This window comes from Scyliorhinus canicula, chromosome 2, assembly GCF_902713615.1.
Source record: "Scyliorhinus canicula chromosome 2, sScyCan1.1, whole genome shotgun sequence".
Classification (NCBI taxonomy): Eukaryota; Metazoa; Chordata; class Chondrichthyes; order Carcharhiniformes; family Scyliorhinidae; genus Scyliorhinus; species Scyliorhinus canicula.
The window spans coordinates 53,206,694-53,229,068 of record NC_052147.1 but is presented as its reverse complement, the minus strand read 5'-3'; the positions used below and the strand labels follow the sequence as shown (position 1 = coordinate 53,229,068).

General features: G+C 46.5%; 1 protein-coding gene across 2 annotated transcripts in view; it reads left to right on the top strand.

Annotated features, from left to right (window-relative positions):
• Positions 1 to 22,375, top strand: part of sos2 (son of sevenless homolog 2 (Drosophila)) — a 148,993-nt gene that overhangs the window by 48,570 nt on the left and 78,048 nt on the right. For both annotated transcript variants that reach the window (XM_038778276.1, XM_038778275.1), the window contains exons 4-6: positions 846 to 1,010; positions 14,733 to 14,936; positions 21,376 to 21,519. In XM_038778276.1, the coding sequence (XP_038634204.1) occupies positions 846 to 1,010; positions 14,733 to 14,936; positions 21,376 to 21,519 (513 nt within the window). The remainder of the gene's footprint in view (positions 1 to 845; positions 1,011 to 14,732; positions 14,937 to 21,375; positions 21,520 to 22,375) is intronic.

Sequence of the window (22,375 nt, the reverse complement as noted above, 5' to 3'; positions counted from 1 at the left end):
GTTTCCTAGTAAATATATACACCTAGGAGTATTGAATATTAAAGCAAGGCAGTTATGTTAAATTTATTCAAGACATTGATGGCAAAGCCACAATTAAAGTACTGCATACATCTCTGGGTACCCATTATATGAAGGATTTGGAGACATGGAAATGGTTCACAAAAATTTTGCCAGGAATGAAAGGCTGGAGGCATGAAGGAGTGAAAAGATGGATGCTTCTTTAATAATCAGAGAAGTTTAAGGATGAATCTAATTGAGATTTTTAATACTATGCAAAGGTTTAGAGGTAAATCAGGATCAACTAATGAACCCTAACTATTTGTTTAAGCTCTGCTGTGTTAGTGCAACAATCAAGGCACCTCTAAAAACTGATGAGTTGGTAATTAGAGAGCATAAATTTAAGATCACCACCAAAATAGTGAAGGGAGAAGTCGGAAAGTTTGGAAAGAAAGTTTTCCATATTAACCCTCCCAGAATGAAAGCAGAATCTTCACTCTTTAAAATGGGAATTTGATAAACATTTGAAAAGAAAAAATTAGATGGATTTAGGGGAAAGAGCATGAATGGATTACTATTTCAGTGAGTTGATGTAAGTAATTGCATAAATAATTATGGTTGTCGATTAGCTTCACAGTTACTTTTTGTTTGTCTCTTTATTTTCTTGAATTTTAGCGATCCAAATACAATCTACGTTTTTATCAATTTCTCAGCTACAATTTCCCCGCCCCTTCCCAACCTCTCCCTGATCTTTGACAGTTAAAAATACAAACAGGTCTGATTATCTCCATTTGATTTCCATTATAATTGATTGCTCTGTTTAAATGTTCTGTAACTTTTTTTTGCAGGATGTGCTAGGTTACAAAGCAGATTATCAGGTTTCCCTTTACATTGTGGCTGTGCTGGAGTACATTTCAGCTGACATTCTAAAGCTTGCTGGAAACTATGTGGGCAATATTCGACACTATGAAATTTCACAACAGGACATTAAAGTGTCCATGTGTGCAGATAAGGTGAGTACAGATTTGCTATCCAAATGCTGTAGATGAAAATAACCCAAGTAGAGCTCTGTCGAACATAAAAAAACTCTCATCACTGCAAATAAATAATCGCCATGGAGGGTAGTTTTGTCCATTATCCTCATTTTAATTCAATGTTTTACTATTGCTCTATCTTTTAATCATAGAAACTTGTGCCATTTCTTTTCTCATGTTTAAAGTGCTAAAACCCCATTGCATTTTCAATACATTTAATAAAAGATTGTTCAAAGATTAAATACTTTGATAGAGAAGAAAGTATTTTTCTTACCAAGATTGGCACTTATAATGCACAAGTACTTAGACATTGCTGTCTTAGAAGTTTTGTTTTCTTTGTTATTATCTTGATTTTGTTCAGTAATTTCTGTTTGTGGAATCTTGCTGTGTTGCTAAGCACAACCTGGACGCACACATGGACAAAATGTGGCGGGTATAAACCAGTGATTTGGATGTAGTTTCCAATTTGAGTTCCTGGTTGCAGACATAAGACTAGATTTGTATGGTGATTGGCTTTTCCAGCCATTTCTAATAACCAACTTTCACCTTCTCCAATTTGATGAACCCCGCCAGATGATTGATCCAGGCCTCCACGCTTGGGGGCCTCGCATCCTTCCATTGAAGCAAGATCCTCCGCCGGGCTACTAGGGACGCAAAGGCCAGGACACCGGCCTCTTTCGCCTCCTGCACTCCTGGCTCCACTGCAACCCCAAAGATTGCGAGTCCCCAGCCTGGCTTGACCCTGGATACCACCACCCTCGACACCGTCCTTGCTACCCCCTTCCAAAACTCCCCCAGCGCTGGGCACGCCCAAAACATATGGGCGTGGTTCGCTGGGCTTCCCGAGCACCTAGCACACCTGTCTTCGCCCCCGAAAAACCTACTCATCCTTGTCCCAGTCATGTGGGCCCTATGCAGCACCTTGAACTGTATGAGGCTAAGCCTCGCACAGGAAGAGGAGGAATTCACTCTCTCCAGGGCATCCACCCACGTCCCCTCCTCAATGTCCTCACCCAGCTCCCCATTTACCCTTCAGCTCCTCCACCAGGGCCTCATCTACCTCCTGCATTACCCGGTATATGTCCGAAAACCTCCCTCCTCCAACCCACATCCCCGAGAGCACCCTGTCCGGTACCCCACGTGGGGGCAGCAAGGGGAACCCCTCCACCTGCCGCCTGGCAAACGCCCTAACCTGCGTGTACCTGAACGTGTGTCCCGGGGGGAGCCCAAACTTCCCCTCTAACTCCCCCAGGCTCGCGAACCTCCCATCCACAAACAGGGTCCCTCAACCTCCTAATACCTACCCTATGCCAGCCCAGAAATCCGCCATCAATGCTCCCTGGAACAAACCGGTGGTTCCCCCGTATCGGGGACTCCATCGAGCCCCCTCACCTCCCCCCGTGGCGCCTCCATTGCCCCCACATTTTGAGGGTAGCTGCCACCACTGGACTCGTGGTATACCTCGTTGGAGGGAGCGGCACCGGCGCCGTTACCAGCGCCTCCAGGCTCGTGTCCACACAGGACGCCATCTCCATCCTCTTCCATGCTGCCCCTTCCCCGTCCATTACCCACTTACGCACCATCGCTGCGTTGGCAGCCCAATAGTACCCACAGAGGTTGGGCAGCGGCAGGCCCCCCCCCCCCCCCCCCCCCCCCCCCCCCCATCCCCCCCATCCCCATCCCTGCCCCGTTCGAAGAACACCCTTCTCGCCCTCGGAGTCCCATGCGCCCACACAAATCCGGTAATACTCTTGTTAACTCTCCTAAAAAAGGCCTTCGGGATAAGGATTGGAAGGCACTGGAACAGGAACAAAAACCTCGGGAGCACCATCATCTTGACGGACTGCACCCTACCTGCCAGTGACAGCGGTAACATATCCCACCTTTTGAACTCTTCCTCCATTTGTTCCACCAACCTTGAGGTTGAGCTTGTGCAGGGCCCCCCAGCTCCCAGCCACCTGGACTGCTACGTAGCTCCTCCCTGCCTGCTTCAGTGGGAGCCTACCAATCCCCTCCTCCTTGTTCCCCCGGGTGCACCACGAACAACTCGCTCTTACCCAGGTTGAGCATGTACCCCGAAAAGCCCCCAAATTCGCAGAGAATCCTCATCACCTCTGGCATCCCCCCCACCAGGTCCGCCACATACAGCAACAGGTCGTCCGCATAAAGCGACACTCGATGCTCCTCCCCACTCCGTACCAGGCCCCTCCAGTTCCCTGACTCCCTCAACGCCATGGCCAGGGGCTCAATTGCCAACGCAAAGAGCAAGGGGGACAGGGGACACCCCTGTCTCGTCCCCCGGTATAGCCGAAAGTACTCCGACCTCCTCCTATTCGTGGCTACACTCGCCATCGGGGCCTCATAAAGCAACCTCACCCAACGAACAAACCCCTCCCCAAACCCAAACCTTTCCAACATCTCCCACAGATACCCCCACTCAACCCTATCAAAGGCCTTCTCCGCATCTAATGCTACCACTATCTCCGCCTCCCCTTCCACAGCCGACATCATAGTGACATTGAGGAGCCTTCGTATGTTGGTATTCAACTGCCTTCCCTTTACAAACCCCGTCTGGTCCTCGTGAATGACCCCCGGCACACAATCCTCTATTCTTGTGGCTAAGATCTTTGCTAGCAGCTTGGCGTCTACATTTAGCAGCGAGATCGGTCTATATGATGAGCCTTTAGATACAGATCAATTCTAGAAAAGTCCTGTACAGTGTTGACTCAATGGTTCATGGAGGTGACATACTAACACAGACACTTGGAAGCTGTAGCATACAGTACTATAGGAGTTGAAGGTTTTCCATAAATTAAATTAGAAAGAAAGTAAAAGGAACAGATTGCTTTCAAGGAGCGAAGTAGTGTGTTGGAAAATTCAATAGAACTCTGTTTAGGTTCGGGAACTTCAGCGGTCTTTATAACCACTTATCCAGTGACATACGTTCATGTTCTAAGTAAAGTTATAAGAATATATGTCGGTAAAGAAGGATCTGCAATGAATTCTTGTGAATCAGAAGCAAAAGAAGATATAAGATCAAAGCTGGAGCCGTAGCTGATGGCGTTAACACTTCAGAGCAGTGGTAATCTGCGGCCCGGGGCACTTGGGGATCATCTGGATTCTGAGTGTGACCCGTGGGGTATTTTGTTGACCGTTGCCCATGTGCAGGGTTGCCACATTACACTGATTTCCATCCACATAGTTTTATAAAATTCTGGTACGACTGAAATAATACGCACTTAAAGCATAGGCAAGTGCAGTGATGTACATGCTGATATTGACTGGGAGAGACTTCCAATGGCAACATATAGGTGGAGGTTGCATGTTGGGTGGCTCCCACTAGAGCTTTAATTTTTTGGTCCATTTCACCCAGTTGTGGGGGGAAATTTTATATGAACGGTCTCCAGTAAAGCTGTGGTAATTGGAGGATGTCGAAAACCCAATGGAAGAATTCAGCCCGAAAAGGAACGAGTACTAGTCCACCTGAGAGCTCGGGTTTGGTGGGAGGAAAGATGGTGGGGGCAAGCTCGCCGATGGGGCTGTGCCCATTCCGGTGGACACTCTGGCCGAGGTGATAGCAGTGGAGTTTGAGCAGCAATTTGCTAAGTATTTTGAGTGGCATGGGAAGGAGATGATGGGAACGCTCAAACAGTTGAACGATACGTTGGTCCCGATAAAGGAGGCTCTTGGAAAGACATCAACAGCAGTGCGGGAGCATGGAGAGGTGCTCAAGAGGATGAAGGAAGCATTGACACGGCACAGTGAGCAGCTCACCTCGATGGGAGAGGGACTGCAGAAGGTGGAGGAAAGTAATAGAGGGCTGAGAGCCAAAGACGACTTGAAGAACAGGTCACGGCGACAGAATCTTCGGATTGTGGGACTGCCTGGAGGGCTCGAGGCCGCGTAGTACATTTCGGAGATGTTCACCAAACTGTTGGGGGCGGAGGAGAACACATAGAAAATAGAAGCAGGGGGAGGCCATTAGGCCCTTTCAGCCTGCCCCGCCATTCATTATGATCATGGCTACCCCCCCCCCCCTCAGATATACCTTTAGCCCTAAGAGCTATATCTAATTTTTGTCTTGAAATTACACAACGTTTTGGACTCAACTACCAGCTTTCAAGACAGATGACATACTGCATCGCTACCACAAGCATAGAAAAAAAAGAGTCCAAATCAGACAACAAAGTGATTTGCCCATTTGCACACATCCGGATGACGTCTTGGTTCCTTGCGCACTGGGACACTGACGGCATTCACAAGGAAATCACATCATCAACATCGACACTTCAATAACAAAATAAGAAAGACACTCGACCAAATAAATTCATGAACTTTGGACTCATACATATTATGAGGGTGAAGGCAGCGTTTTATAAGAGTAATGCGCGGTTTGGGGTGCTCTACCCGGCAAAGTTGAGAGTTACGCTTAACTCCAAGGACTATTACTTTGAGACGGCGGAGGAAGCGGAGGCGTTCGTGAGGGCTGAAGGATTGGGATTGAACTGAGTTTGGACTTTGTTTTCTTATGTTGTGATTGGGAGGGGATGGTTTAGGAATGGTGGGATAATGTTTTGGGGGTTTTACCCCTTTGTTTGCGATTTATCATGTTTGGTTGGTTTAGAAGGGTTTTTTTTAACAAACAATTTTATTGAGGTAGTTTTTTGGCATTGTAAACAGTTACAAACATCAACAGAAAGAAAGCAAAAAAGGCAAAAATGTGCAAACATCCACGTACATTCAATACTTCAGTCGTAACATACTGCACAAGCCCGCTCCTCTCCCACCAGTACTACCCGCCAATTTATCCCTCCTACTCTACTCTACTCTACCCTCTCCCCCATCCCCCCCCCCCCCCCCCCCCCCCCCCCCCCCCTGCTGACGCTCACTCTCCCGCAAATAAGTCAATGAATGGTTGCCACCTTCGGGCGAACCCCTGTACAGATCCCCTCAAGGCGAACTTAATTTTTTCCATACCCAGGAAACTTGACATGTCCGTAAGCCACAACTCAGTCTTCGGGGGCTTTGAGTCTCTCCATGCCAATAATATTCGTCGCCGGGCTATCAGGGAAGCAAAGGCCAAAACATCGGCCTCTTTCTCACCTTGGACTCCCGGGTCTTCCGAAACCCCAAAAATTGCCACCCCTGGACCCATCGCCACCCTTGTTTTTAGCACCCGGGACATGATACCTGCAAATCCCTCCTAGTATCCACGAAGCATCGGGCATGCCCAAAGCATGTGAACGTGGTTCGCTGGTCCTCCTGTGCACCTAGCGCATTTGTCCTCTACCCCAAAGAATTTGCTCATCCTAGCCACCGTCATGTGGTTTCTGTTGGTTTTTGTACTAAGTATATGGGAGGAGGCGACTCTGGCTGGGGCCACCTCACTAGCAAACTTATGTTGGCTGGTGAATGGGAGCGCAGTGGGGGGACAGGTTTCCATTGTTTGGGAGGTGGAAATGGTGAGGGGATGGTGAGTATGCAGAGAGGAAGTGATGGGGGTTTCTTCTAAAGTGGGGGGGGCGGAAACTGTAGCTGGCTGACCTTGACTAGGGTTGGGGCTTGGTCCCACCCATGGTGCGAACTGGGTGCCATGGTCATGCCTGATAAGAGGGGGAGGGGGTTGAGAGACCCCCAATCTGAATGGTAACGTGGAATGTACGGGGGTTGGGTGGAACGGTGAAGTGGGTCTTCTTGCGTTTGAAGAGCGAGTGGTGCTGTTGCAGGAGACCCATATGAGGGTGAAGGACCAATTTAGCTTTGGAAGGGTTGGGTGAATCAGGTGTTCCACTTGGGCTTTGATAGCAGGTACTAGTGGTTAAGTAAGTTAGGTTTCAGATGGCGATGGTGGTGGCAGATCAGGGGGGCAGATACATTATAGTAACGGGTGCTTTGGAAAGGAGGTTGGTGGTGTTGGTTAGCAGGTATGCCCCGAATTGAGATGATGTAGGAATTATGACTAGGATGTTGGCTGCCATACCTAGTCTGGACACGCATCAGTAATTTTAAGGGGGGGATTTGAATACAGTGTTGCCTCCGAAGACAATCGATCTAAGCTGCATGCCGGCGTAGAGATTGGATGTGGGGCTACTTGCGTTTTTGTGTGAGAATGGCAAAAGTGATGGATGATGTGGGGTTTCATAAGAATGGGGAAATCTCGGTGTTGGTGGTTTGGGAGGCACCGAAGGTGGTGGTAAGGGGCAAGATCATCTGGTATAAGGCGCAGCTGGATAGGGAGGCAAGAGAGGAGTGGCATCTGGTAGATGAAATCTTGGAGGTGGATGGGAAGTATGTGGAAGATCCCACTCCAGAGCTTTTGGTCAGTAGGAAGGAAGTGCAGACGCAGTTTGACCTTTTGTCCACAGGGAAAGCGGTATGCCAGTGAGGTGGGAAAAGGTGTGTTGTACAGGACGAAGGCCAGTTGCTTGCTGGCAGGACAGCTCCGTGGGCAGGCGCCCTCGCGAGAGATTGTTCAGGTCCAGGATGGGGCGAGGGAGTTGGTGGTGGCGCCAGAGCTGATGAACAGGGCATTTGAGGAGTTTTATAAGCAGTTGCATAGGTCGGAGCCTCCGGGTGATGAGTCAGATGTGAGGTAGTTCTTGGAAGGGCTGGAGTATCCAAGTTGGAGAGGGCAGGTTGCAGGAGCCAGCTGGGATTGAGGAGGTTTGTACGCGATAGGAAAGATGCAAACTGGTACAGCACCGGAGCCCGATGGGCTCTTGGTGGCATTCAATGAGACGTTTTTGGATAGGTTGGCACCGCTGTTAGTGGAGCTGTTTGAGGACACTGTGGCTAAGGGGGTGTGCCAAAGATGATGATGACAGGCATCTATTTCGCTTTTGTTAAAAAAGGATAAGGACCCGGTGGAGTGTGGATTGTATCGGCCAATAGCCATGTTAATGTGGATGCCAAAACTCTTCCCAAATTGTTGGCACTTAAGTTGGAGGAGTGCCGTCTGTAGGTGATTAGGGATGATGCGATGAGGTTTGTAAAAGTTAGGCAGTTGTCCTCGAATGTGCGGCGTTTGTTAAACATGGTGCTCTCCCCATCAGAAGGGCGGAGCTGGAGGTGGTGGCAGTGCTGGATGTGGAGAAGGTGTTTAATCAGGTTATTTGTTTGCGATGTTGGAGCAGTTTGGAATTGAGCCTAAGCTGGCTTGGGGGGATTGATGTTTCATGTGGCGACTACTCACTTCAGGTACCTTGGGGTGCAGGTAGCTCGGGCCAGGGCCCAGCTCCCTAAATTGAATTTTATGAGCCTGGTGGTAGGGTAAAAGCAGATTTATTGAGGTGGGACAGCCTCCCCCTATCATTGGCAGGCTGGGTGCAGATGGTAAAGATGAATATCTTGCGTTTTTTTTATGGGGGTGGAGCGGTTGATTTTGTCGTTGTATGGGAGGATTCGGAAGACTGCTTCAGAGAGGGCAACAGTCGGGAGGTTTGGCTCCGGATCTGATTTATTACTCTTGTATGGTGAACGTTGAGAAGTGCGGGACTAGGGTAGGGAGCCAGTGGCGATGTGGGTGAGGACGGAGGCAGGCTCTTGTAGGGGGTCGGGGTTGCGGGTGCTGGTAACGGCGCCGCTCCCGTTTGTCCCAGGGAAATATTTGGGTAGTACGGTGGTGGTAGCCACGTTGAAGATATGGAGGCAATTTCGGCAGTATTTTAAGTTAGGTGTGTTTGGGGGGGGGGGGGGGGGGGGTGCGCGGGGCGATTGGACACCGGGGGGTACCCGCACGGTGGCCAGGCCCGCGATCGGGGCCCACTGATCGGCGGGCGGGCCAGTGCCGTGGGGGAACTCTTTTTTCTTCCGCCACTGCCTCCAGCATGGCGGAGGCGGAAGAGAATCCCCCAGCGCGCATGCGCCAGTGGTGACGCACCGGCGCATGCGTAAACCGGCGAAGGCCTTTCGGCCAGCCCCGGCGGCGGGTGTCAAAGGCCGTTGTGCCGGATTTGGTGCCAGTCGGCGTGGTGCCAACCACTCCGGCGTGGGCCTCGCCCCTCAACGTGAGGGCTTGGCCCCTAAAGGTGCGGAGAATTCCGCACCTTTGGGGATGCCCAACGCCAGAGTGGTTTGCACCACTCCGCTACGCCGGGACCCCCCACCCCGCCGGGTAGGGGAGAATCCCGCCCCAGGTCTTTGAGCTGGCAAGACTGGATGCTTGGTTTCGGTGATGGAAATGAAGGACTTATTTTTGGAAGGGCAGTTTGCGAGTTTGGAGGAGTTGACGGAGAAATTTGGGATTCCGCGGGGGGGAGCCTTTAGATATATGCAGGTGCGGGACTATGCAAGGAAAGTTTTCCTGATGTTTCCAGGGACACCTCCCTCCTCATTGTTGGAGGGAGTGTTGTCAGTGATGGGGTTGGAAGGGTGGGGGGGTCATCTCTGATGTATGGGAAGATTTTGGAGGAGGATATGGCGTCGCTGGAGAGGGGTTAAGGCCAAGTGGGAGGAGGAGCTGGTATTGGAGGAGGGATTGTTGTGTCAGGTGTTGTGGAGGGTGTTGGTTGGTAGAGTGGGGGAAGTTCTGTTCTTGCTGTTTTGCATTGTTTTGAAATGTTAAAAACCAAACTTGGGCAGCACGGTAGCGTGGTGGTTAGCATCAATGCTTCACAGCTCCAGGGTCCCAGGTTCGGTTCCCGGCTGGGTCACTGTCTGTGCGGAGTCTGCACGTCCTCCCCGTGTGTGCGTGGGTTTCCTCCGGGTGCTCCGGTTTCCTCCCACAGTCCAAAGATGTGCGGGTTAGGTGGATTGGCCATGCTAAATTGCCCGTAGTGTCCTAAAAAGTAAGGTTAAGGGGGAAGTTGTTGGGTTGCGGGTATAGGGTGGATACGTGGGTTTGAGTAGGGTGATCATTTTTCGGCACAACATCGAGGGCCGAAGGGCCTGTTCTGTGCTGTACTGTTCTAAATTCTAAATAAAAATATTTTATAAAACATTGACTGTGAGAGATGTGTGGGCTTTCTGCGTTCAAAGTGTAAAGATTTATTTGGTTTAACCATTTGAAGTTGATAGTTCTATTAATATATAAATGATTAAGCATTTTTTATAACTCGTTATGAAATATTTGGCATGCATTAAATGTATTTAATCTTATTCATGGGTCATGGTTAGTGAACAAACCTGATTTCAATCTTGCAGCCCACTGTGATGGAGGGCCACTCATGCGGCCCACTCACTAGCCCAGGTTGCCCATCCCTTCTTTCTTTAGTTTAGAGAAAGACTGAACCAGGTCACTGCCAAAGTTAATTTAATATGATGATGCAACTGTTTCTGGATCCATAAACATTTCATTATAATAGACTTGAACAGAGAGCTTTGTAGCTATGAATCTGACTTATGAATAATAGAAAGTCAGCAATTTTCCTGTTCTCGATTACAATTGATCAGTCCTTGCTGGAAGGTGCATGTGTTAGTAGACAAGACTGAGGTTGTCAATATGATGACCATTCGACAGTTGAAAAACCATTCTTAACCCAGATTTTTTGTAAAGTGTAGCTTCCCGGGACCAAGGCACCTGATTGGCAGCTGCAAAATCTCTTCCAATATTAAAAAAGTTATTTTTGCAGGGGTGGGGAAGGAGAGGTCGAAGGAGTAAGGATAGAAAATAGGAAGGAAAATTAAATAGAACTGGAAATTAAAAACGATAAAATGCTAAACCATCAGGATTCGGGTTACATTTTAGAAACTAACTGCAATCTGAAGATCAGCCATTTGCAGGTACAGACATTTTAAAAACATTTTAGCTTTGCACCCCTGACCATCCTTCCATCTTTCACCCTTTGTAAGCTTGAGTTCAAACAAAACTCCACGAACCATATCCTCTGCTGCACCTTGTCTTGCTCACCCATCAATCCTGTGCTCACTGATTTACAATTTCCCAGTCCCCCAACTTACAACCTTTTCCCTTACTATCTCGGCAACGTTCTCCAGTCCTGTAAGAATTCACCATTCCTTCAATATGGTCCCTTGTGCATCCCTAACTCTTTTCACCCCACCAATGGCAGGTGTGCTTTCACTAGTCTAATCTCCACGCTCTAGAGTTACCTCTGAGATTCTTCTGCATTCCACTATTTTGAGATCCTCCTCAAAAGGCCATCACTAACCAAACTTCTAGTCATTCTTTTTTTAAAAAATGAACATTATATTGTAACAACTACAAAATAGACAATGTACATGAAACTATAAACATAGTGCAAAAGCCGTCTCCCTTCCTTACAGGTCCCACCTTTATTAACCCCCTACTCTAAGCTAAACTAACCTCTCCCTTCTGCTGACGATTAATTTTCCGCGAAGAAGTCGATGAACGGTTGCCACCTTCGTATGACCCCTAACAGTGACCCTCTCAAGACGAACAGAGAAAGCTAGCCATGCCCGATAGCCAGGTCTCTGACTTCGGGGGCTTTGAGTCCCTCCAAGCTAATAATATCCGTCTCTGGGCTACCAGGGAAGCAAAGGCTAGAACGTCTGCCTCTTTCTCCTCCTAGATTCCCAGGTCTTCCGACACCCCAAAAATCACCACCTCTGGACTCAGTGCCCTCCTTGTTTTTAACACCGTGGACATGACATCTGCAAACCCCTGCCAAAATCCCCTAAGCTTCGGACATGTCCAGAACATGTGGACATGGTTCGCTGGTCCTCCCGCACATTTTGCACACCTGTCTTCCACCCCAAAGAATCTCCTCATCCGGGCCACTGTCATGTGAGCCTGATGAACGACCTTTAATTGTATCAGGCTGAGCCTGGCACATGTTGAGGACGCGTTGACTCTACTCAATGCGTCCGGCCATAGACCATCCTCTATCTCTCCTCCCATCTCCTTCTCCAACTTGTGCTTCAACTCCTCAGTCTGCATCACCTCTGACCCCATAAGTTCCTTGCAAATGTCAGAGACGTTGCCTTCTCCTACCCACCCTCTGGAAACTACCCTATCCTGAATCCCCCTTAACGGTAGGAGCGGGAAGGTTGACACCTGTTTACCTAAGAAGTCTCGCACCTGCAGATACCTGAATTTGTTTCCCCTCGCCAACCCAAACTTCTCCTCCACCGCCCTCATACTCTGAAAGCTCTCCTCTATAAATATGTCCCCCATCCTCTTAAGCCCTGCTGTCCGCCATATCCGGAACCCCCAATCCATACTTCCCAGGGCAAACCAGTGATTATTACAGATTGGGGACCAGACGGGTGATTGGGGACCAGACCGGTGCTCCCTCTGCTCCCACATGTCTCCTCCATTGCCCCCAGGCTCTCAGGGCCGCCACCACCACGGGGCTGATGGAGTACTGTGCCGGCGGGAACGGCAGAGGCGCAGTTACTAACGCCCCCAGACTGGTCCCCTTTCATGAAGCTGCCTCCATACGCTCCCATGCTGACCCCTCTCCCACCACCCACTTCCTGATCATGGCTATATTCGCCGCCCAGTAATAGTTAGTAAAATATGGCAGCGCCAGCCCGCCCTCTCCCCGACTCCGCTCAAGCATTTCCTTCCTTACTCACAGAGTCTAGCCCGCCCAAACAAAGCCAGTGATCACTTTGTTGACCCGTTTAAAAAAGGTCTGTGGAATAAAGATGGGGAGACACTGAAATACAAACAGGAATCTCGGGAGCCGTCATCTTCACCGTCTGCACCCTCTCAGCCAGTGACAACGGAAGCGCGTCCCATCTCCGAAAATTGTCCTTCATTTGGTCTACTAGTCGGGCCAGATTTAATTTATGTATCCAGTCCCATTCCCGCGCCACATGGATGACTAGGTACCTAAAGCTTCCCCCTAATAACCTAAACGGCAGCTCCCCCAATCGCCTCTCTTGTCCCCGCGCTTGGACCGCAAACATCTCACTTTTCCCCATATTTAGCTTATACCCTGAAAATCGGCCAAATTCCCCTAGAATCCTCACGATTTCCTCCATCCCCTCTATTGGGTCCGATACATACAGGAGCAGACTCAATGTGCCGATTGACCTGCACCTTCGGGATGCTATTCTATTCTAAGTGAGTTTTATCTCAATGGGACGTTATCACTCTTCATAATGTTTTTGGGGGAGAAGAATGACCATGTACTAATAATAAGACAAGTACATAAAGCCTAATGATGAGCTTGTAGATTAGGTATTTTATTGAGGAATAATTATCCTATTTTGCCTGAGTGACTGCAGGAACAGTTCTTTTGATCTTTAATACATGGTTGATTAAAAAGTAAAGCTGCTTTACTATCTTTTGTTACCTGACATTCATAGAGATGTCATTCAATCCAACCAGCCCGTGTTATCATTTACCATCAATATGGTCAAATAGAGGGCAGCACGGTGGCATAGTGGTTAGCACTGCTGTCTCACGGCGCCGAGGTCCCAGGTTCAATTCCAGCTCTGGGTCACTGTCTGTGTGCAGTTTGCACATTCTCCCCATATTTGTGTGGGTTTCGCCCCCACAACCCAAAGATGTGCAAGGCAGGTGGATTGTCTACACTAAATTGCCCCTTAACTGGAAAAAAGTGAATTGGGCACTCTAAATTTATTTTTAAAAATATGGTCAAATAGTCTTCAGTCATATTTACCTGTCCTGTTCTCCGTTTCGTTCATCCCCTTTTCCTTCATTGTTCTATCCCAAATCAATTGTCAGTGTTGATACATCCACACTTGCAAATTTGGACAAGGTTGTAAACCTTAGCTGATAGTTTCCTTCCCTGACTCTGTGGCACTCTGAGGAAAATGTTCCTGTTGTCACCTTAGTTGTTCTCCAATGCAGCACAGGCTGGAGATTGAACATGGTTCTTTGTGATCTTTATGGCATAGTTACTCACTGGATTATAATAATAGAATTATTGAGGATGAATGGTTCTTGCAGAACCTCTTGCTTTCCTGACATGATGCATAAAAGAGTTTGTTGTCTGGTGAATTTAGTTTTCTCAACTCTAGCCTCCAATTTATTTCATGTCTGCCTCAATATTGACGCTATGTCGGTCATTGCTCCTATTAATATTTCTGTCTACCGTCTAAAATCAAATACATTGCTGTTCCTTTCTTTGTATCCTATTGTATTGTAATCAAGACTCACCAAACTTCTTTTATAAATATGCTACCCTTTTATTTAAGGTGACGTTGTAACTTTATTGATTTTTCCACATTGATGATGTTTTACTGCTGAAAATTAAAGGAAAAACAAATTCAGTTACACCTCTCAAAACCCAGTGCTTTTATTATGGTTCCTGCCCCAAGTCTGTTTTCATTTGTTAACTAGTAATTAAATTTATTCATACTGTGACCTTCTTTAAAAAGCCTCACCTGTGGAGTTTTATCAAATGTTTTCTGAATATCTGAGTATTATATCTATTGGTTAACTTTCAGTGCTAAGTTTCTTAAAGAATTAGTTTAACAGGCTGTGCTAAATCCAACTGCAGATGAAGATGAACAATTCATCACAGCTAATGTTACACTTTCTTAACTCCAGTTTCTGGATTTATGGCTTTGAATATCAGCTTTATGTTTACTATCTTTCAGTCTTGTATAGCGGCTGTGTTTATATAGTTCCTGAGCATATTAATCCAAGTCTCCTGGTTAGTTCAGGATTATAGTGACATTTTTCTGGTGCAGATATACTTTAGGAACTTAATTCTTCTCATGTATTTTTGAATTTTTTTAGATAAAACACAACCTTTTTTCTTATAGTCAGCGTATAATTTGTGTTGGGCTTGATATTCTTTTCAGGTCCTTATGGACATGTTTGATCAGGATGATATTGGGCTGTCGTCTTTGGGAGATGATGGACCAAATACCACAGGTGAACAGCATTACTATGATCTGGTGAAGGCTGAAATTGCAGAGGAAAGGCAATATCTACGGGAATTGAACCTGATTTTAAAAGTTTTTAGAGAGCCATTTACGGCCAACAACAAGCTGTTTACTGCTTGCGTAAGTTTTTAATGTACCTTGATACTTTTTGTATTGAAATATTAGACTGCACTTTAGATTCATTTCAAACATACTTGAAATATTTCTGAAAGATTTGAAAGGTTTCTGTGTGAAATAAGAATAAGAACAGAGAACTGTTTAAAATTTTGAATATTTATCTTGTGAAATTGTTTTGCTCATGCTGTTCTTTACTTGTAATTTACAGAATGATGAGTAAATTTACTATAGTTATTTTTATTTGAAGTGCTTCAGACACAAATTGCATGTTATGTTACCACTATGATTTTTCATCCTGCAGCAAAATATGATATTAAATGTTTTACAGCTGTCCATGAGAGAAAATTTCTGTATTATTTTAGATTGATGTGGAATTTTAGGGAAGGTAGAAGGAAGCCAATTGATCATGCCAACATCAGCTCACTGAAAGTGATATCCACGTAGTCTAATGCCCTGAAAGAATAAAGACTTTACAAATATATTTTTTCACTTCCTTCTTAAAATCTTAAGGATTCTGCTTACGTCACTGTTGCAAATTATGCTAACAACCCACTGCAGTTCGAAGAAAACAGTTCTAACCTCTGTTTTATTCACTAACTCACTGAAATGAGAAATTATTTTTCATGATTTATATGATCAATACCTTTCAATTTTGAGCACCCCCATTAGATTTCTCCATAACCTACACAGCTCTAGTTGCTCTCATAATTAAAGCCTCTTTCTTCATATCTTCTTACCACGCCTTGCCATGTTTTGACAAACTGTCTAAACCCCCGATGCTCCGGCCCCCGACTGGCAGGGTTCCTGATGGAGTCTGTCGCGCGTGCTATCATCCGTCAGGAACTCGGCGTGGCGGCTGCAGGTTCGGTCCAGCGGGCAATGGGGGGACTTTGTCAGGGACTGGGGGCACTGTTGGGGGTGGTCCGGGGCTCGCGAGCCGGCCAAGGAGGGGGGGTGGGGGGGGCGCACTATTTTTCAGGCCCGATCCGCGAGTGGCCGGCGCCATGCTGCACGGTGTGGCCGCTGTAGGTTGCCGCCGTGCGCATGCGCAGCCACGGATCCGGAAATTCTCCGGGCAGCTAGAGCTGGGTGCTCTACGCTGCTGGGCAGCTAGCCGCCAGCCAAACGGAGGATTGGTGGCTGTTTTGCGCCGAATGTTCGGTCGTAAACCACCACTGTTACCACACCGGCGCCGGTCAGGACATAGACTCAAAATTAGAGAATCCAGCCCATTAATCTTTTTTACAGATTATCCTCCCATTTCTTTTCAAAATCCTTTCACAAATGAGGGCAGCACGGTGACGCAGTGGTTAGCACTGCTGCCTCATGGCACCGGGGTCCCAGGTTTGATCCCGGCTCTGGATCACTGTCCGTGTGGAGTTTGCAGATTTTCCCCGTGTTTGCGTGGGTTTCGCCCCCACAACCCAAAGATGTGCAGGGTAGGTGGATTGGCCATGCTAAATTGCCTCTTATTTGGAAAAGATTAATTGGGTACTCTAAATTTATAAAAAAAAGAATATCTTTGAACAAATTGAAATGAGTCTTTTAAATGTTATAATAATTAAGTGCATATTGATATTCTTTCTCCCTTAATGTATCATGTCACGCTTCTTTGCATTAATCCTATTTTTTTTTAACAAACATCCTTTAAAAATCCTTGGTTGCAGCTTTTAGTGTATCAGAACGTACTATTGTCTTCTGAAAGAATTCTATTCAATTTGTCAGATTCAATCAGTTTTAAAAATCACTGCAGATTATCCTTAGTGGGTGTGCACAGTAGCATAGTGGTTAGCACTGTTGCTTCACAGTGCCAGGGTCCCTCGTTTGATTCCCGGCTTGGGTCACTGTCTGTGCGGAGTCTGCACGTTCTTCCCGAGTCTGCATGGGTTTCCTCCGGGTGCACCAGTTTGCTCCCGCAAGTCCCGAGATGTGCTTTTAGGTAATTTGGACATTCTGAATTCTCCCTCAGTGTGCCTGACAGGCGCTGGAGTGTGGCGACCAGGGGATTTTCACAGCAACTTCATTGCAGTGTTAATGTAAGCCTACTTGTGACAATAAAGAGTCAATCACTAGATGAAGCTGGCTGCTTTGTCCTGGATGATGTCAAGCTTCCTGTGCCAGGTGGGAAGTATTCCAGTGCACTCCTGACCTGTGCTTTGTAGATGGTGGGCAGGCTTTGGGGAGCCAGGGGGTGAGTTATTCCCTGCCTCTGATCTGCTCTTGTAATTGCAGTGATTGGTAACCTCAGGATTTATGTAGAGGGGATTCAGCGATGAAGCAGCGATGGTTGCGTCATGGACAACTCCTGCAACGATATCCTGGGGCTGAGATGATTGACCATTTTCCTTTGTACTAGATAACACTCCAACCAGAGGAGAGTTTTTTCCTCCATTCCCATTGATTAAAGTTTTTCTAGGGCTCCTTCATGCTACATGGTCAAGTGCTGCCCTGATTTCAAAGACAGTCAATTCTCAACTCACCTTTTGACTTCAGCTCATATTTGGACCAAAGCTATAATGAGGTCAGGAGCTGAGTGGCCCTGATGGAACCAAAACTGAATGTCAATGAGTAGGTTATTACTAAGTAAGTGTTGCTTGATGCCACTGTTGATGGCCCCTTCCATCACTTTGGTGGTGATTGAGAGCAGACTGCTGGGGCAGTAATTGGCCTGGTTGGATATGTCCTGCTTTTTGTGGATAGCACATGCCTGGGAATTGTTTTACATTGCCAGGTGAATGCCAGTGTTGCAGCTGTAGTAAGCGTAACAGCTTGGCTCGGGGCATGGTTACTCTGGAGCACAATTCTTCAGTACTATTGTTGTCAGGGCCATAGCTGTTGTAATATACAGTGCCGTCAGCTGTTTCTAGATATCACATGGAGTGAATAGAATTGGCTAAGGATTCGCATCTCTGATGCTGGGGACCTCTGGAGGAGACAGAGATAGATCATTTACTTGGCACTTCTGGCTGAAGATGGTTGCAGGTTTTTCAGCTTTTTCATTTCCATTGATGTGCTGGACATCCCCGTCATTGAGGATGGGGCTATTTGTGGAGTCGTTTCCTCCAGTTATTTGTTTAATTGCCCACCACCATTCATGACACAATGTGGCAGGACTGCAGAGCTTAGATGTGATCCGTTGGTTATGGGATCGCTTTGCTCTGTCCATTGCATGCTATTTCCACTGTTTGCATGGAAGTAGTCCTGTGTTGTAGCTTTATTAGGTTGACACTCATTTTTATTTAGCTCCTGGTGTGTGCTTCTGCACTCCATTGAACCAGGGTTGATACCCTGGCTTGGTAGTAATAGTAGAGTGGGAACATGTGGGGCTTTTGGGTTACTAATTGTGAGTGAGTACAATTTTGATGCTGATGGCGCACAGTACCTCATGGATGCCTATTTTTGAGTTGCTTGATCTGTTCTAAATCTATCCCATTTAGCACAGTGGTAGTGCTACAAAACATGATGGAAGTTATCCCCCATGCGAAGATGTGAAATTGTTTCCACAAGGACTGTGTGGTGGTCACTCTTACTGATACTCTCATGGACAGATGTATCTGTAACAGATAGATTGATGAGGACTAGGTCAAATAGTTTTTTCCTCTCCAATCATACCCAAGAGCCAATGCCAGGCTGTTACTTGACTAGTCTGTGGGATAGCTCTCCCAATTTTAGCACAAGCCTCCAGATGTTGGGAAGCAGGACTTTGCAGAGCCGACATGGCTGGATGTGCCACTGTGTTCCTGGTGCCTAGGTCGATGCTGGGTGGTCTGTCTGGTTTCATTCCTTTTTGACTTTGTAGCAGTTTGCTGGGCCACTACAGAGGGCATTTAAGAGTTAATCACATTGCTGTGGTTCTGGAGTCATAGCCTGACCAAGTACGGGTGGCAGATTTCCTTCTCTGAAGGACATTAGTGAACCAGATGGGTTTCAACAATGGCTACAAGGTGCTGTGTGGTAAAATGTGCTTGAATGTCTTTGGCCTGGATATTAATTATTTGGGCAGCACGGTAGCATAGTGGTTAGCACAATTGCCCCACAGCTCCAGGGTCCCAGGTTCGATTCCGGCTTAGGTCACTGTCTGTGCGGAGTCTGCACATCCTCCCCGTGTGTGCGTGGGTTTCCTCCGGGTGCTCCGGTTTCCTCCCACAGTCCAAAGATGTGCAGGTTAGGTGGATTGGCCATGATAAATTGCCCTTAGTGTCCAAAATTGCCCTTAGTGTTGGGTGGGGTTACTGGGTTCTGGGGATAGGATGGAGGTGTTGACCTTGGGTAGGGTGCTCTTTCCAAGAGCCGGTGCAGACTCGATGGGCTGAATGGCCTCCTTCTGCACTGTAAACTCTATGATATTAACAGGGGTTGATTACAACATAGACAACAATATATATTTATGCAGAGCTTTAATGTAATAAAATGTCCCAAGTCGCTAAACGCGCTGGCACAAATGGCGCCGATTCTCCGCACCTCGGAGAATCGCGCGCCGGCGTCGTGGGGCGGTTGTGGGGATTCTCCGGCCCGGCGCGGGGCTCGGAGAATCCCACCCAGAGGATCACCAATATCTGAGAATTGTGGGTCGTGATTATGGAAATGGGGAGGGTAAAGCCCATGGAGTGATTTGAAAAGAAGGTTGAGAACTTTAAAATGGAGGAATTGCTGGCCTAGGAGAAAATATAGATCAGGGAGAACAGGGTGATGGGTCAACAGGATGTTGTGAATAAGTACACAGGAAGCAATGTTTTGAATGGCCTCAAGTTTACAGAAGGTACAATGTGGTAATCCAGCCAGTTAATGTTGGAATAGTCAAGTCTAGAGGTTACAAAAGGCCTGGATGAGGGTTTCAGCAGCAAGCAAATGAACTGAGGCAGGGCCAGAGATGGGCAGTGTGACAGGTGGTTTTGGTGGTGGCGTGAATATGTGGTTAGAAGCTTATCTTGGGTTCAAATATGATAACAAGGTTAGAAACAGACTGCCTCAACCGTAGGCAGTTGCCAAAGAGAGGGATGGAATGGGTGGCTCGGAATGGGGATTGTGAAGGGGAAACCAAAGAGGCCAGAATTAGAGAAGTTTGCATATCTTGGGAGTGTTGTGGGGCTGAAGGAGACTGCAGAAAAAACAAGGGGCAAAACTAAGGAGGCTTTTGAAAAGAAGGCTTGAGAATTTTAGATGGGAAATTCTGGCTCCCCCTCATTGTTTTTTGGAGCAGAAATGTTCTCCAATTAATTATTGGGAAAATTGAAGCCAATTTGTTTTCGATAGGAAACTTGCAAGTCTGTGGTTTCCTGCAAACTGTGGGTTTGTATTTACCAGGTCTACTACCAGAAGTCAGCCCGATTGATAACATTGGTTTCCAGTCGGGTGAATTAAGGAGCAGTGCTCTGAAAGCTAGTGATTGAAACAAACCTGTGGGACTTTAACCTGGTGTTGTAAGACTTCTTACTATGCTCACCCCAGTCTAACACCGGCATCTCCAGATCACAGTAAAAATTGGGAAAGGGGTTAAATAAAGATTATTATTAAATTGGAGGAAGCCAGCATCATTAAATTAGAGTCATAGAATTTACAGTGCAGAAGGAGGCCATTGGACCACCGAGCCTGCACCATCCCTTGGAAATGGCACCCTACTTCAGCCCATGCCTCCACCCTATCCCTGTAACCCAGTAACCCCACCTAATATTTTGGACACTGCGGAGCAATTTAGCATTGCCAATCCACCTAACCTGCACATCTTTGGACTGTGGGAGAAAACCGGAGCACCCTGAGGAAATCTACGCAGACACGAGGGGAAAGTGCAAACTCCACAGTCACCCGAGCCTGGAATTGAACCCGGGAACCCGGAGATGTGAGGCAGCAGTGCTAACCACTGTGCCACCCAGAAGGAGGCCATTCTGCCCATCATGGTCTGCACCGACCCTCTGAAAGAGAGCCCTACCCAGGCCCAAGCCCCCACCCTATTCCCGGAACCCAGTAACACCACCTAATGTTTTGGACACTAAGGGGCAATTTAGCATGGCAAATCCACCTAACTTGTACATCTTTGGACTGTGTGAGGAAACCGGAGCACCTGGATGAAACCCACACACACACACACGGAGAGAATATATAAACTCCGCAAATTGTTCAAATATGTTGTCAAACCCCTGCTTGGAGTGGATTGGCTGCCTGTTCTTGTCCCATTGCATTCAATCTGGAAGTTGGTGGTTGGGGCAGGTTTGAGATTTTGAAAATTTTAACCGTTGACATATCCCCAGCTCACCTTGCTTATGGATGCCAAAATAAACACTTTGATTTTCCAGATGTGAAATTTATGATCTGTGTATTGGAAGCAGCTGCTGTGTGTCAATATATCCTTTTCAGTGACTTGTGATACTTTTGTTTAGAAGTTTATTACATCTACAGGCTAAATTTCCAAGCACTGTTAAGTGTATGCATCTCTGTTTTCTGATAGGACATTGAAATAATCTTCAGTAACATCTTGGATATTCATGAACTGACTGTGAAGATACTTGGATTGATGGAGGATACTGTTGAAATGACAGATGAAAGCAGCCCTCATCCATTTGTTGGCAGCTGCTTTGAAGATCTGGCGGAGGTACAGTGCAATAATCATTTGTGTTTTGGCACACGGTGAGATGTTTGACTATAACATCTTTATCATCCAACAGTTTTTCTCTACAGTACTTTGAAGAAATGATTATTTAGCTTAAATATAAGCACTTGTTCTCTCTGCTCAAACATTGTTGTACACTTGCCCCAAAGCAAATCTATATATACACCACTTGTCACTCATTCTGGATTTTGAATGATTATATGTTACATTATTTTCTTATACCAAATACATTTTAAAATGACTTTCTTCATTGACAACAATTCTGTTGTTTTGATTTCTTTCTCATGAATGGAATATTACTCGGATTTAAAATTTCCATTCTTCATTGTTCCTCAAGATGGCTCTAGGAAAAAATATGGTGATGCCACTTTATACAGATGTAGGATTATGAAGGGGCAGTAGACTCATCCTGCTTCCCCATTATTTTTCTTTTGCTTCGCACACTGATGACGTTAAGTATCCTTCTCATCCACATTGAATGGAGATCCACATTTGAATATTTCAAAAATTTAATATTCACTTTCTGAGGACGCAGACTGCTAACAGAATACAGTACTTGATATGTTGTGAATTATTACACAAATTAATTAAAGTTATGTTGCCTTGCAACATAGAAAGTTTTGTCGAGCATTGGTAGCTTTTGAACACATTTTATATGTTGCATGTGTTTTAGAAATATGATTTAAATGCTGCGCATTGAATTTCCTAACATTTATGTGCTGTAAAAGCTCATTTGCATTAGGTGTCATTGACCAGTCCTTTCATTGCTAAGACTCTGGCAAACAAAATGATTATTATACCCCTACTAATTAAAAAGAAAAACAAGTTGTTTTATTGG